A 14,436-nucleotide genomic window follows, 5' to 3' on the forward strand; every position below is an offset into this window, starting at 1 on the left:
TGGTATATTTGGTGCACTCAACTAGTATTTTTAGAATTCTATTTTGGCCTTGAGGACAGAATGCTTCGCATCAGCTTTATTACAAGCGCTGGGAATAGATTATCAGTATCCTTGGCTTTTTCATATTTTTTGGAGTGAGCTGCAATAACCATTGATTACGTTGTTGGTAAAAGTGTACTCAACAGGCTACATACTTACAGCGGTAGGTATACTGGCATTAGAGATGAGCGAACTTACAGTAAATTCGATTCGTCACGAACTTCTCGGCTCGGCAGTTGATAACTTGTCCTGCATAAATTAGTTCAGCTTTCAGGTGCTCCGGTGGGGTGGAAAAGGTGGATACATTCCTAGGAAAGAGTCTCCTAGGACTGTATCCACCTTTTCCAGCCCACCGGAGCACCTGAAAGCTGAACTAATTTATGCAGGATAAGTCATCAACTGCCGAGCCGAGAAGTTCGTGACGAATCGAATTTACTGTAAGTTCGCTCATCTCTAACTGGCATCTATACAAGGGACCAGGGATCGTCCGATTATCGGTTTGGCAGATATTTTGGACGTTATCGGTATCTGCAATTACCTTGCCGATAATCCCCCCACACCGCCCCGAGATCGCCGCCGCCCCATTACATCCCCCATTCCCGGTTTTATAATTACCTGTTCCCGGCTCCTGCAGCATCCTGTTACGCTGTGCAATGATGAGTGACGTTGACGCAATGTCACCATGTCAGTGCGCACAGTGACAGCTCAGGAGGACGCCGCCAGAGCCAGAAGTAGCGTGGACCCCGGGAACAGGTAATTATAAAACCAGGAATGGGGGAGGCAATGGGGCAGCGGTCTCTGGCCGGGGCAGCACGTTGATAGGACTCAGGAGAACCCCAGGACAGGCAGGGTGAGAAAAGCGGGTGGCGGCAGCAGTTTCTGGCACCACAAAAGCCGCTACAGTTCATTGATTTAAAGCGCCTGCTTTAAATCAATGATCTGCAGCCGTGTCGCCGGGGGGGGAAGGTAGGAGGAGATAACTTATACTGATATTCCGGTTTAAGTTATCAGCCCTAACCTCCATAGAGTATCGGCCCTAAAAAATAAATTAAAAAAAGGGATATCGGGCGATCCCTACAAGGGACAGCTGTTCAAAACTTGATTTAGGTGGGGGAGGGGTCAGAGATTTAAGAAGCCGTTATTTACCTTTCAGGAACGGTTATCTGGAGCAGCGGCTTGCAGGTCAACAGCCCAGGTTAACCCCCTGCATATAGCACTAGTTAAGACCCACCCACTTTATTTCACCTAACCTCAGGGGACGAAAGATTGCAGGGAAGAGAGACACTTGGTGAATTTCTGTTAGGAGGATTACAGTACCAAAACAGGTTGTCATTAGAGATGAGCCAAGTTACAGTGATTTGATACGAACTTCTCGGCTCGGCAGTTGCTGACTTTATCCTGTATAAATGAGTTCAGCTTTCAGGTGCTCCGGTGGGCTGGAGACTCTCTCCTAGGACTGTATCCCTTTTCCAGCCACCGGAGCACCTGAAAGCTGAACTCATTTGTGCAGGATAAAGTCAGCAACCGCCGAGCCGAGAAGTTTGTGACGCATCGAATCACTAACTTCACTCATCTCTAGTTGTCAAGCTCGTCATTTGGAGAAAGATAATTTTCCAGGCGATTTGATCACATTGCACAAATATATGAATGGACAGTACAGAGATTTTTATTCCTAGGCCGTAACAATGACAAGGGGACATCCTCTCTGTCTAGAGGAAAGAAGGTTTCACCATCATCACAGACAGAGATTCTTTACTGCAAGAGCAGCGAGACTATGGAACTCTTCCACATGATGTTGTGATGTCTTACTCAAACAAGTTCAGGGGGGGGGGAGGGGGGTATGGCCCTGGGTGTTTTTCTAGGGAGTAATATTACAAGTTATGGATACTAAATTTATGTGGATAGAATTCTGATGCCATATTGGGGTCAAGAGGGAATTTTTCCACTGTCGTTGGGCAAGTGGCCTCATTGAAGGTGGTTTGGACACTCCAAATGTAAACAGATTTGTAAGTTACTTCTATTTAAAAATCTTAATCCTTCCAGTACTTATTAGCTGCCGAATACTACAGAGGAAGTTCTTAGTTATTTTCTTTAATTTCTCTTCTGTCTGACCACAGTGACTCAGCCACCACCTATGTCCATGTCAGGAACTGTCCAGAGTAGGAGCAAATCCCTATAGAAAACCTCTCCTACTCTGGACAATTCCTGACACAGACAGAGGTGTCAGCAGAGAGCAATGTGGTCAGAAAGAAGATAACTCAACTTCCCCTGGAGAATACGGCAGCTGAGGAGTACTGGAAGGATTAAGATTTTTATTTTTTTAATAGAATTTACAAATTGGTTCATCTTTCTGGCACCAGATGATCTGAAAAGAGAAAAAGGATATAGTTTCCACTGGAGTACCCTATTAAGTTTCGCTTTAGTGGCATGATGTGTTTAAATTTTCATAGCACCTCTGAGCCCGAGACTATGGTGTTCTAGGTATATATTTGGCACTCCCATGCAAGCCTATGGCACTTTAGCAAAAACAGTAGTCCTGCGTAAGTCCTGGAGGTACTGCATGAATTTAAACACATTTATCTTGCTGCCTTAACGAAATTGGACTCGTGATTCAAGGTGTACACCAGCCCGCAGCCTCCTAGACTATACAAGCCCAAATTTGTTGAATCCACAGCTTCATAGCGATATATTTTAGAGAGTTTATTTCAAAATCATAGTTCACAAACGAAACATTAGGGGATTTGGGTGAAGGAATTGGACAGTACAGCTATTTACACCAGAGCGCAACAAGACAAATTCATCTTATGCCAAAACATTTAGTAAAAGTTACATTTACACAATCTGTACAGTTCAGACAAGATGTTTATCAAAAGTAGAGTTGAAAATCTACTGGGTAGTGGTCCCATTAATAAAAAGTCTGCAATCTATTGTCCTGCTTCTTCATCTGATACCTACAAAGTATTTACAGTTCACCAAAATAAGAATATACAAATTGTTCAGTTTCTGCTGTCAACAGATCGAGACCTCGACCGAGACCTCTGATGGTCAGCAGATGCAGGGGATTTTGATGGGCTTCTAGATGCAGCCATTGGGGATTTTTCTTTAACAGGGGACCTACTCACAGATCTAGATTTGCTATGGTTACTACGGGGAGTACGGCTACGGCTGCGAGAGCGACTGTAGGACTTCCTACTCCTGGAGCGGGAACGACTGCGAGACCTGGATGAGCTTCTGCTGCGGGAACGGGAACGGCTTCTTGACCTGCTGAAATAACAATTCAGGGTAAACCATAGACCAGCAACCAGACTAAGTTAGGAGTCTACACAGACTCAAGTTGAACTATTTAACCATTTCATAAAAATGATGGTTCACAAACCTGTGCCTTTTGTTTCCTTCAATCAGCTTGATTTTTCTGCCATTGATCTCCTTGCCGGATAGTTTCTCAACAGCATTTTTTAGATCGCTGTAAGATGCAAATTCAACAACCCTGGGGAAAAATAGGAGTCATTACTACGTGATTACTGACATCTGAGCCACATACAGTAGTGAGATTACCACCCACTTACCCCTCATTTAGTTTTGGTCTATGTGCATCAGCAAATGTAACTTCGCCCGCTTGTCTCATGAAGTCTTTCAAATCCTAATGTAAAATTGATTGTGTTAGTATTAAGACAAAAGAGGATAATATAGAAAACACTGAAAAAGAGTTTATGATGTTAGACCAGAAAGCTGAAATTGTACTTTTACCACTCTTGGGATAAAGAACAGCAAAAACTACAATAGGGCACAAAATAAGTGAAGTCGTCTTAAGTAAGAAAACTAGCTCAAAATAGAAAAAGGTATAATATCTTACTGAAATCAGTATTTAATACAAGCCAATTATTTTGTGCCCATGATGTCATTAAAAATATAAGTTACTTTACCTTCAATAACAAATCCCTAGGCTAGTCAACCAGCAAACTGCATTAAGCGACTGGAGGAACCGTCACGAGACAAGCCCGACTGGCTCTTCACACCCACTTGAGGGCTAACCAATTGATGGAAGCTTTTATATCGTACGACCCTCCCCTATAAGAAGACTATGGACGATGGCCATCGTTTTCTATTCTTGTGCTGTTACCAAGGACTTTATTGCGACCAGGGATTCCAACGACCACCTAATTGCGTATCTTTCAACTGTGCGGCCACGACCTCCTATTCGGAATCTTTACAGGTAGAACATCTCAATTTTAGGACCAGATTTCTTTAACTCTCAGGGGGTCGCTGCACCCTGGCACTTTCAAGGAAGTGCTCCGATATGTCTAGACCAGCAACGGATCTAGGTAGCCAACAGGCACGATAGGATCTCACTGGCAATTCAATCCGGCCCAATCAATAGTGACCAACACAGAGCGATAACCAACAGCCGCTCCTCGTCACAAGGCCAACGAGACACAGATAGGCTGGCAAATAAAGGGTTTAATATTAAGTTAAAATTAGGCGAATCAAAATACCAAAATAAAAAAAATAAAAAAAGCAAAAAAAAATAAATAAAAAATATAAAACACAAAAACCCAAATCCCAATTATAAGAATACTACAACATTCAGTTGCCATAATGTGTATCTAAAATGGAAGATTACACCGGCAAGCTTTTTGATCTTATCTACCCCATGTGAAATAAGATAACAAACCTGCCAGCTGACACGGGATGATAAGTTCTCCACAATGAGACGATTTTCAGTCCTTATTGGTGGAGCACTAAGGAAAAAAAAGTACATACACTTAGCATCTGTATCATGTTTTAGTTTGCCTCAATTAATACATTTTGAGTATTACTAATGAAAATAACTTACCTTCTATCATTACGCGGGCGGCGACTACTGAATCGATCATTGTATCTCCCCCGTCCCATTCCTCTGCTGAAACCACCACCTCCACCACCCCCCCTGGGGCGCAGACGTGCATGCTCAATTGTAACCCTAAAAAAGGAGAAGCAAAATATTGGCAAACGTAATAAATACCTCATAGTAAAAGAAGGGGGAACACAAGAAAATATTAAATAACCCACAAAATGTATAATCTTTACCTTTCATTGCACAATTCTTTCCCATCAAGTTCATAAACTGCATCATCTGCATCTCTCGGATCTTCAAATTCCTGCAATTCAATAAATGTAGTTTTAGGTAGAGTAAATATTACGATTACAACATCCTGTTTAGGATTTTAAGAACAAGCTAGGAGCCATGAGAAAAAACAAACTATAATATAAAGCTATCTATATATTTTGTTATTTTCTCCCCTCAATCCACCCCAATTTTTTTATTCCCCCTTAGGCCACTAAGCTCTATAACACTTTTAAGAGCCCCACCATTGTGATCACAGGCAAGTTTACAGTGACCGATAACAATAATAGGATCCTACATTCACAACAGGTAAAAGCTGCTCCTCCCTGTACAATGATATATCTATAACACTTTCCCTATACTATTGTTTCCCCAACCAGGGCACCTCCAGCTGTTGCAAAACTACAACTCCCAGCATGCCCGGACAGCCAACGGCTGTCCAGGCATGCTGGGAGTTGTAGTTTCGCACAGCTGGAGGCACCCTGGTTTGGGAAACACTGTACTATACAAGTCAGTGATGCATCGTCAGACTTTGGGATATGGTTTCTCAACCAGGGTGCTTCCAGCTGTTGCAAAACAACAACACCAGCATACCCAGACAGCCTTTGATAGCTTTGCAACAGCTGGAGGCATATTGATAGGAAAACACCACCCTTAGGATAAGTAATAACTCACCACAAAGCCAAAGCCTCGCTTCAGATCGATGTCTCTGATCCTCCCGTATCCTTTGAAAAATCGTTCAACATCCTTTTCTCTGGCAGACGGGTTTAGCCGACCGATGAAGACTCTGCAGCCGCTCATATTGACGATAGGTTAGAACAAAAAGCCTGAAAGACAATTGTTTCAACATTACAAACAGAATATACACGTACCAGACACTAGAAGCCGCCAAGTACAATTGGTTTCCATTGACACAGCTCCACCCTTCTATATAAGCAGTTAACCCTATAGCTACATAACAAGCACTCCCCAACATAAAAGAATATACCGTATATACTCGAGTATAAGCCGAGTTTTTCAGCTCGATTTTTCGTGCTGAAAACAACCCCCTCGGCTTATATTCGAGTGAACTCTCCGCCCTCAGTGGTCTTCAACCTGCGGACCTCCAGATGTTTCAAAACTACAACTCCCAGCAAGCCTGGACAGCCATCGGCTGTCCGGGCTTGGTGGGAGTTGTAGTTTTGAAACCTCCGGAGGTCCGCAGGTTGAAGACCACTGCGGCCTTCGACATCATCCAGCCCCCCCCCCCCTTTAGTTCTGTACTCCCCTCCGCTCGGCGGGACGTTAGGGTGTGCTGGTCCGGTGCTGCAGGACTGTACGGTGGGGAGGTCGTTCGGCGGGATAGTGGTTCCGGGCTGCCATCTTCACCGGGGGGGGGGGGGGGGCCTCTTCTCCGCGCCCGGCCCCGGAATAGTCACGTTGCCTTGACGACGACGCAGAGGTACGTTCATTACCAACGTCCCTCTGCGTCATCGTCAAGGCAACGCCTCTATTCCAGGCCCGAAGAAGGGGCCCCCCGGTGAAGATGGCAGCCCGGAACCACTATCCCACCGGACAACCTCCCCACCGGACAGTCCTGCAGCACCGGACCAGCGCCGAGCGGAGGTGAGTACAGAACTAAAGGGGGTGAGGGGCTGGATGATGTCGAAGGCCGCAGTGGTCTTCAACCTGCGGACCTCCAGAGGTTTCAAAACTACAACTCCCAGCAAGCCCGGACAGCCGATGGCTGCCCGGGCTTGCTGGGAGTTGTAGTTTTGAAACATCTGGAGGTCCGCAGGTTGAAGACCACTGTATCAGACATTGACAAGCGGTGATGACGACGACGACATGTGGTGATGATAACAAGGGGATGATGAAGGGGGGGTGTGTGGGATGATGAAGGGGGGATGATGACAGGTGATGATGATGAGGGTCTGGATGATGACAGGCGTTGATGATGATGATGAGGGTGTTAATGACAGGGGTCTGGATGATGATGATGAGGGTGTTAATGACGGGGTTCTGGATGATGACAGGGAGGATGATGTATTTCCCACCCTAGGCTTATACTCGAGTCAATAACTTTTCCTGGGATTTTGGGGTGAAATTAGGGGCCTCGGCTTATAATCGAGTATATTCGGTATATATTTTTATTTTATTTTTTGCATAAAAGGGACAAATATGCAAGTGTGCAGTTACAACAAATGGAAGCATTACTACAGAATGCTAACATAAGTGCCTAAGGTATAAAAAGATGTCAAATACAAAACACAAATATTTTTGCTGTAACAAATCCCTTTTAGACAAAAGCTAGGTCACAAGCTTTCCAAGATGGCGCCTGCAGCCTGGCCAGGAGGCGGAGCTTCGCTCCACCCCCGTATATCCCGCATCTACACAACAGGCAGGACGATTATAACGTTATATTAGGATACACAGGCTTCTACAATACACAGCAACGTATATTATAGTGTTATATTTGACCACCCACTTAGTAACGTATGTAGTTAAAAAAAATAATTATATATATACATATTAAAAAGATAAACTAAACTGTAATATAACCGACTTAAAAACCGCACCCAGCCAAACCTCAGCACTCACCACCAGCCTATCTCTTTCCAGCTGCAGCTCCCAGAATGACGCACTCTCCAAATCTGCAGCGTTACAAACTGTAAGGGGCGGGGCTACAGTTGGGGGCACGGTCTGCGTCACGTGAACACCCCGCTCAGTGGTTGAGGAGAAAGGGGCGTACATATAAGCCCCGCCCCCTCCTTGCGTCCTGCTCTTCACCAAATGGTGGCTACTGGGGGGAGTGGCCTGAGAATGGGGCGCGCTGATTGGTTTAGAGCGGTGATAGAAGTGCTGCAGTGCGTGCTGTGTTGTGTGGTGTAAAATGGCGGGCGGAGAATCCTCTGTGGTGATGCGTCATGTTACCACAGGAGATTATACTGTATAACGTTATGCGTTACGAGGGCCTTGTTGGCCCATATAAAGTGTACAATAAACTAAATATGTATATATATATATGTATATATATATATATATATATATATATATATATATAGTGCAATAAATATGTATTTATATATATATATATATATATATATATATATATTGCAATAAATAAGGTTCTTTTCCTTATGGCTTTCAAGGGAACCTGACAGCCCCCTGTAGCCCTATAGTAATTTTTCCCAACCAGGGTGCCTCCTGATGTTGCAGAACTACAACTCCCAGTGTGCCTGGGCATGCTGGGAGTTGTAGTTTTGCAACAGCTGGCTGCACCCTGGTTTGGAAACCCTGTCCTACAATCTCACAATGGTGGCAAGAATAAATCATTAAAACAACTTAGACCGGTGGTCCCAGCATGTTGCAACTAGTCATGGAGGAGGGTGACGGTAGCATGTAGAGATGAGCGAACTTACAATAAATTCGATTCGTCACGAACTTCTCGGCTCGGCAGTCGATGACTTATCCTGCATGAATTAGTTCAGCTTTCAGGTGCTCCCGTGGGCTGGAAAAGGTGGATACAGTCCTATGAGACTCTTTCCTAGGACTGTATCCACCTTTTCCAGCCCACCGGAAAGCTGAACTAATTTATGCAGGAAAAGTCAGCAACCGCCGAGCCGAGATGTTTGTGACGAATCAAATTTACTGTAAGTTCGCTCATCTCTAGTAGCATGGCCAGATTCTGCTGTATTTCCTTCACTGTGACTACTAAGGTTACATTCACGCCACATTTTGATTTCCATTTAAAGTAGAGACAAAGAAGGGAAAAAAAACGGATGCCATCAGTTTCCCATTGACTTATATAAAAAAGTAAACGGACCATAATGTATATGTTTTTTGGGGGTACACAATAGCGTGGGTTAACCATACAGTAAAGTTAAACAGACTGTTACGGAAACAGAGACCAAAAAGTGGTGTGAACCTAGCCTTACCCCACGCCGGGACCGCTGGTCAAAATTGACATACATACAGTGACAATATGCTTCTCACTAACGCTGTTGTGAGGTAATGGGAGCCGATTGCAGGGCAATAAGATGCTGACAGGCTCCTTTTTAGTAACACAGTGTTTCCCACTATTGCCTCTTCAGCTGCATCAAAACTACAATTCCCATCATGGCTGAAACTGCTGTATGAAGCAGTGCGCCCCTGATTCAGGCCACTCATCACACTACCCTCAAGCATTCAACAGCTCCTTTGCATTCAGGTTTAAATCATGTTATACATACACATTTAAAGGGGTAGTCCAGTGCTGAAAAACGTATCCCCTATCTTAAGGATAGGGGATAAGTTTCAGATCGCGGGGGGTCCGACCGCTGGGAGCCCCCTGCGATCTCCTGTATGGGGCCCCGGCTCGCTGGCCAGATAGCAGGTGTCTTAGGCTAAGTTTCCACTTGGTTTTGTGTCTGGCAGTTTTTGTAAAACTGCCGCTGCAGTTTTTGAGCCAAAGTCACAAGTGGATTCATAAGAGAGGAGAAGTGTAAGTTATTCCTTTATATTTCCCATTCCTTTTGAATACACTTCTGGCTTTGGCTCAAAAACTGCATCGGCAGTATTCCAAAAACTGCCAGAATAAAAACAAGTGGAAACTTAAAGGAGTACTGTGGTGCCATACAACCTATCCCATATCCAAAGGATAGGGGTGAAGTGTCTGATCGCAGGGGAAGGGGGAGGGGGTCTGACTGCTGGGACCCCCCTCAATCTCCTGCATGTCACCCTTGCTCTCCCCAGGAACGGAGTGTGTTGACTACCGCACAAAGAGCTCACCAACACACCCCCTTCATCTCTATGGGAAAGCCGGTGATACAGCATTCGGAGAGATATATGGAGAGGACACTCTCCATTCCTGGGGAGTGCCGTGCAGGAGATTGAGGATGAGTGGTCATACCCCCGCAATAAGGGATAAGTTGTACAGCACCACAGTACTCCTTTGAGGGCCCATTCACACAACTGATTTTCTGAGCACTCCGGAATTCTGCAGTGCAGCAACTTCCCATTGTGGCATTCTGCTGCACCATACACACTACAGAATTTCCACGGCTGGTGTTCCGCAACAGAGATTCCTGACCCCCGACTCCGCTAAAAGAATGAACATGTTTATTTTCGCAGTGGAATTCGCTTTGAAATGCATTGCTTTCTATTGAGACGGCATATTTTCAAGCTGTCCTAGCGCCAGCTTGTTATGCCGGCACTCGCTCCAGAGGGATTCTCTGCCGGAGTAAACCATGGAGTAAAGAGTGCTATTGCGCACTTCGTCCTGCTCTTTATACTGATCGGTAAGAACCCCACTATGTAAACAATACAGTCCCTTAGACTTACATTATATGTCTCGGCCACATGACTAAGCATTGGGAGAGAACGCTTTGGGCTTGGACTAGGAGGCTAATATGGACACTATGTTATGTTTTGATCAATAACATGAATGTTACTATTATGGAATCCTGACAGACCCCACTAAAGTTGATGGGGTCATTCAGAAACCTTCATTGTCTGCCATGTAACACATCCAGTGCTGCTGTTTTCCTTTTTCTAATCCTATGATTAAACACCTGGAAAATCCGCTCGTCTGGACATATCTTTAAACTGGGAAATGGTGCAGATCTACACAACACATCATTTTAAATAAATTTGATGCAAATTGCTCCATTAAACCCATACATTAAAGTTAAAGGGGTAGTCCAGTGGTGAAAAACTTATCCCCTATCCTAAGGATAGGGGATAAGTTTGAGATTGCGGGGGGTCCGACCGCTGGGGCCCCCTGCGATCTCTCTGTACAGGGCCCCGGCTCTCCGGCCAGATAGAGGGTGTCGACCCCCGCACGAAGCGGCGGCCGACACGCCCCCTCAATACATCTCAATGGCAGAGCCGGAGATTGCCGAAGGCAGCACTTCGGCTCTGCCATAGAGTTGTATTGAGGGGGCGTGTCGGCCGCCGCTTCGTGCAAACCTTAAGATATAACAAACCCCTTGTGAAACTAGGAAACGTAGGCATCAAAGGCAGTGACACAACAGTCCCAATAGAGTCACTCCTGGTCAAGAGCGGAATCCCAGAGTCTCTTCGGTAAAGAAAGCTCAAGCAGACAGTAGGCAGAAAACCTTCAAGGTAGTGCATAGGAGTAACAGCTTACCCACCCACTACCCACTGATAACTAAAAACACATCTCCTACCCATAGTCTGTCCCCCCCCAAGTACAGAATACAGGAAGAACATGGCCCCGTTTCAGGGCTGCCCACCTCGACTCCCAAGGGATCCGAGCAGAGAACAAGATGCCAAGAGGCAGAAATAATTAGGCATCCGGTAACCGCAGGGTTCCCAGAGTGCCCTTCAGAGACTCAATATTATACTACGTGGTGTGTTGTAAAGGGTGAACAATGTCAGCAATCCCCTGAGAGTCGACGTGAGTCACGATAAACGATCGCCATTTCTTAAAGAATATTTTCGTGCCAGAGTTTATATGTCTTTCGGCGTATAGTAAGACTTTCAATTGGGATTACAGCATTGGCAAATCTGGAGTTACCGCATCCAACCACATCTTAGTGCTACTAGAAGTACAATATGTATGAATTGTGGGATCCTCTCCTCTTCCCCTGTCTCTTCCTCTGCCAGGCATAATTGATTAAACAATAGGGATTGGGGTTAAAACAGGAGTAGCGTCTTCCAGTGATCATGAATATAAATGCGCACCAACCGCCAGTAGTCAGCCGTATAAGGCTGCATGAGACAATTTAAAGTAGGTCTCCTGCCATCGCTCATTAATTCATTAATAGCATGTTTACAGATCGCCCCCCCAGAATAGTGGCAGTAATGTCAGTGTTCCCTGTCCATCTCTCCAAAGTATGGAAAAGCTTTTTAGGGTCTAATTTAAGGAAATGGTTACAAAAGGCCAGATAGAGCAGCGATAGAGGTCCTCCTAGGTTTTGGACCTATTATGTCATCCAGTGAGGGTGCAGTTGCCTCCCGTGCAAGGTCCCCGAGTCTGGAACTTCTTGTTTTTTTTTATTAAGTATGCATTTAGTTCCTATTACCCCCCCCCCCCCTACCCCAGCAGCTTCTTGTTTTAACAAACACTAGAATACTCCTTTAACTTAGTAACCATGGCATCCATAGCTAAATCCTTCTATAACTTATATGCTACAAACGTTAGGGATATAGCTTCCCTTTGAGATATCACCATCAGAACCTTAACCCAGCTAAAGGTAGGCTCACATACCACACCATACCACATAATACTTTACTTCTGTCACGATGCCGGCTGGCAGGAGGTGGATCCTCTGTGCCAGAGAGGGATTGGCGTGGACCGTGCTAGTGGACCGGTTCTAAGTCACTACTGGTTTTCACCAGAGCCCGCCGCAAAGCGGGATGGTCTTGCTGCGGCGGTAGTGACCAGGTCGTATCCACTAGCAACGGCTCAACCTCTCTGACTGCTGAAGATAGGCGCGGTACAAGGGAGTAGACAGAAGCAAGGTCGGACGTAGCAGAAGGTCGGGGCAGGCAGCAAGGATCGTAGTCAGGGGCAACGGCAGGAGGTCTGGAACACAGGCTAGGAACAAACAAGGGAACGCTTTCACTGGCACAATGGCAACAAGATCCGGCGAGGGAGTGCAGGGGAAGTGAGGTATACATAGGGAGTGCACAGGTGAACACACTGATTAGAACCACTGCGCCAATCAGCGGCGCAGTGGCCCTTTAAATCGCAGAGACCCGGCGCGCGCGCGCCCTAGGGAGCGGGGCCGCGCGCGCCGGGACAGGACCGACGGAGAGCGAGTCAGGTACGGGAGCCGGGGTGCGCATCGCGAGCGGGCGCCACCCGCATCGTGAATCGCATCCCGGCTGGAGGCGGTATCGCAGCGCACCCGGTCAGTGGATCTGACCGGGGCGCTGCGGGAGCGAGTGTGTAGCGAGCGCTCCGGGGAGGAGCGGGAACCCGGAGCGCTCGGCGTAACAGTACCCCCCCCCTTGGGTCCCCCCCCTCTTCTTGGAGCCTGAGAACCTGAGGACCAGATTTTTATCTAGGATATTGTCCTCAGGTTCCCAGGATCTCTCTTCAGGACCACAGCCCTCCCAGTCAACCAAAAAGAAGGTTTTTTGTAGAAGGACCGCTCCAGCTCCTACTGAGGAGGCATCAACCTCCAATAGGAAGGGTTTAGATGGGTCAGGTCTGGAGAGCACAGGAGCTGAAGAAAAGGCAGACTTGAGCTGTTTAAAGGCGTCTTCCGCTTGAGGAGGCCATGACTTAGGATTGGCATTCTTTTTGGTTAAAGCCACGATAGGAGCCACAATGGTGGAAAAATGTGGAATAAATTGTCTGTAATAATTGGCGAACCCCAAAAAACGTTGGATAGCACGGAGTCCGGAGGGGCGTGGCCAATCTAAGACGGCAGAGAGTTTGTCTGGATCCATTTGTAGTCCCTGGCCAGAGACCAAGTATCCTAGGAATGGAAGAGATTGACATTCAAACAGACATTTCTCCATTTTGGCATAAAGTTGATTGTCACGAAGTCTCTGAAGAACCATGCGGACATGCTGGCGGTGTTCTTCTAGGTTGGCAGAAAAAATCAGGATATCGTCCAGATACACATCAACACAGGAATATAAGAGATCACGAAAAATTTCATTAACAAAGTCTTGGAAGACGGCAGGGGCGTTGCACAGGCCAAAGGGCATGACCAGATACTCAAAGTGTCCATCTCTAGTGTTAAATGCCGTTTTCCCTTCATCCCCCTCTCTGATGCGGATGAGATTATAAGCACCTCTTAAGTCCAGTTTGGTAAAGATGTGGGCACCTTGGAGGCGATCAAAGAGTTCAGAGATGAGAGGTAGAGGGTAGCGGTTCTTTACCGTGATTTTATTAAGACCGCGGTAGTCAATGCAAGGACGTAGGGAGCCATCTTTTTTGGACACAAAGAAAAATCCGGCTCCGGCAGGAGAGGAGGATTTGCGGATAAAGCCCTTTTTTAAATTTTCCTGGATGTACTCAGACATAGCAAGAGTCTCTGGGGCAGAGAGAGGATAAATTCTGCCCCGGGGTGGAGTAGTGCCCGGGAGGAGGTCAATAGGACAGTCATAAGGCCTGTGAGGAGGTAGAGTCTCAGCTTGTTTTTTGCAAAAAACATCCGCAAAGTCCATATAGGCCTTAGGGAGACCGGTTACAGGGGGAACCACAGGGTCACGGCAAGGAGTACTGGTAACCGGTTTAAGGCAGTCCTTGAAACAAGAGGGACCCCAACTCTTGATCTCCCCTGTGGACCAATCCAGGGTTGGGGAATGGTGTTGAAGCCAGGGTAGTCCAAGGAGAATTTCGGAAGTGCAAT

General features: G+C 46.2%; 1 protein-coding gene across 2 annotated transcripts; it reads right to left on the reverse strand.

The window, feature by feature from the left end:
• Positions 1–2,724: 2,724 nt before the first annotated feature.
• LOC130295376 (serine/arginine-rich splicing factor 5-like) lies at positions 2,725–7,877 on the reverse strand. Of its 2 annotated transcripts, none has more exons than XM_056546063.1 (8): positions 7,724–7,877; positions 5,819–5,970; positions 5,107–5,177; positions 4,874–4,999; positions 4,712–4,778; positions 3,606–3,679; positions 3,416–3,526; positions 2,725–3,300 (listed from the first exon to the last, which is right to left on the reverse strand). In XM_056546063.1, exons 2-8 carry the CDS (start codon positions 5,942–5,944, stop codon positions 3,036–3,038), a joined length of 840 nt encoding a protein of 279 aa, XP_056402038.1. In that variant the 5' UTR covers positions 5,945–5,970; positions 7,724–7,877; the 3' UTR covers positions 2,725–3,035. The 2 variants fall into 2 exon arrangements, with proteins under 2 accessions (XP_056402038.1, XP_056402037.1); XM_056546062.1 differs by having other exon boundaries at positions 2,725–3,303; positions 7,724–7,875.
• Between the last annotated feature and the right edge of the window lie 6,559 nt (positions 7,878–14,436).

This window comes from Hyla sarda, chromosome 11 (genome assembly GCF_029499605.1).
Source record: "Hyla sarda isolate aHylSar1 chromosome 11, aHylSar1.hap1, whole genome shotgun sequence".
Taxonomy (NCBI): Eukaryota; Metazoa; Chordata; class Amphibia; order Anura; family Hylidae; genus Hyla; species Hyla sarda.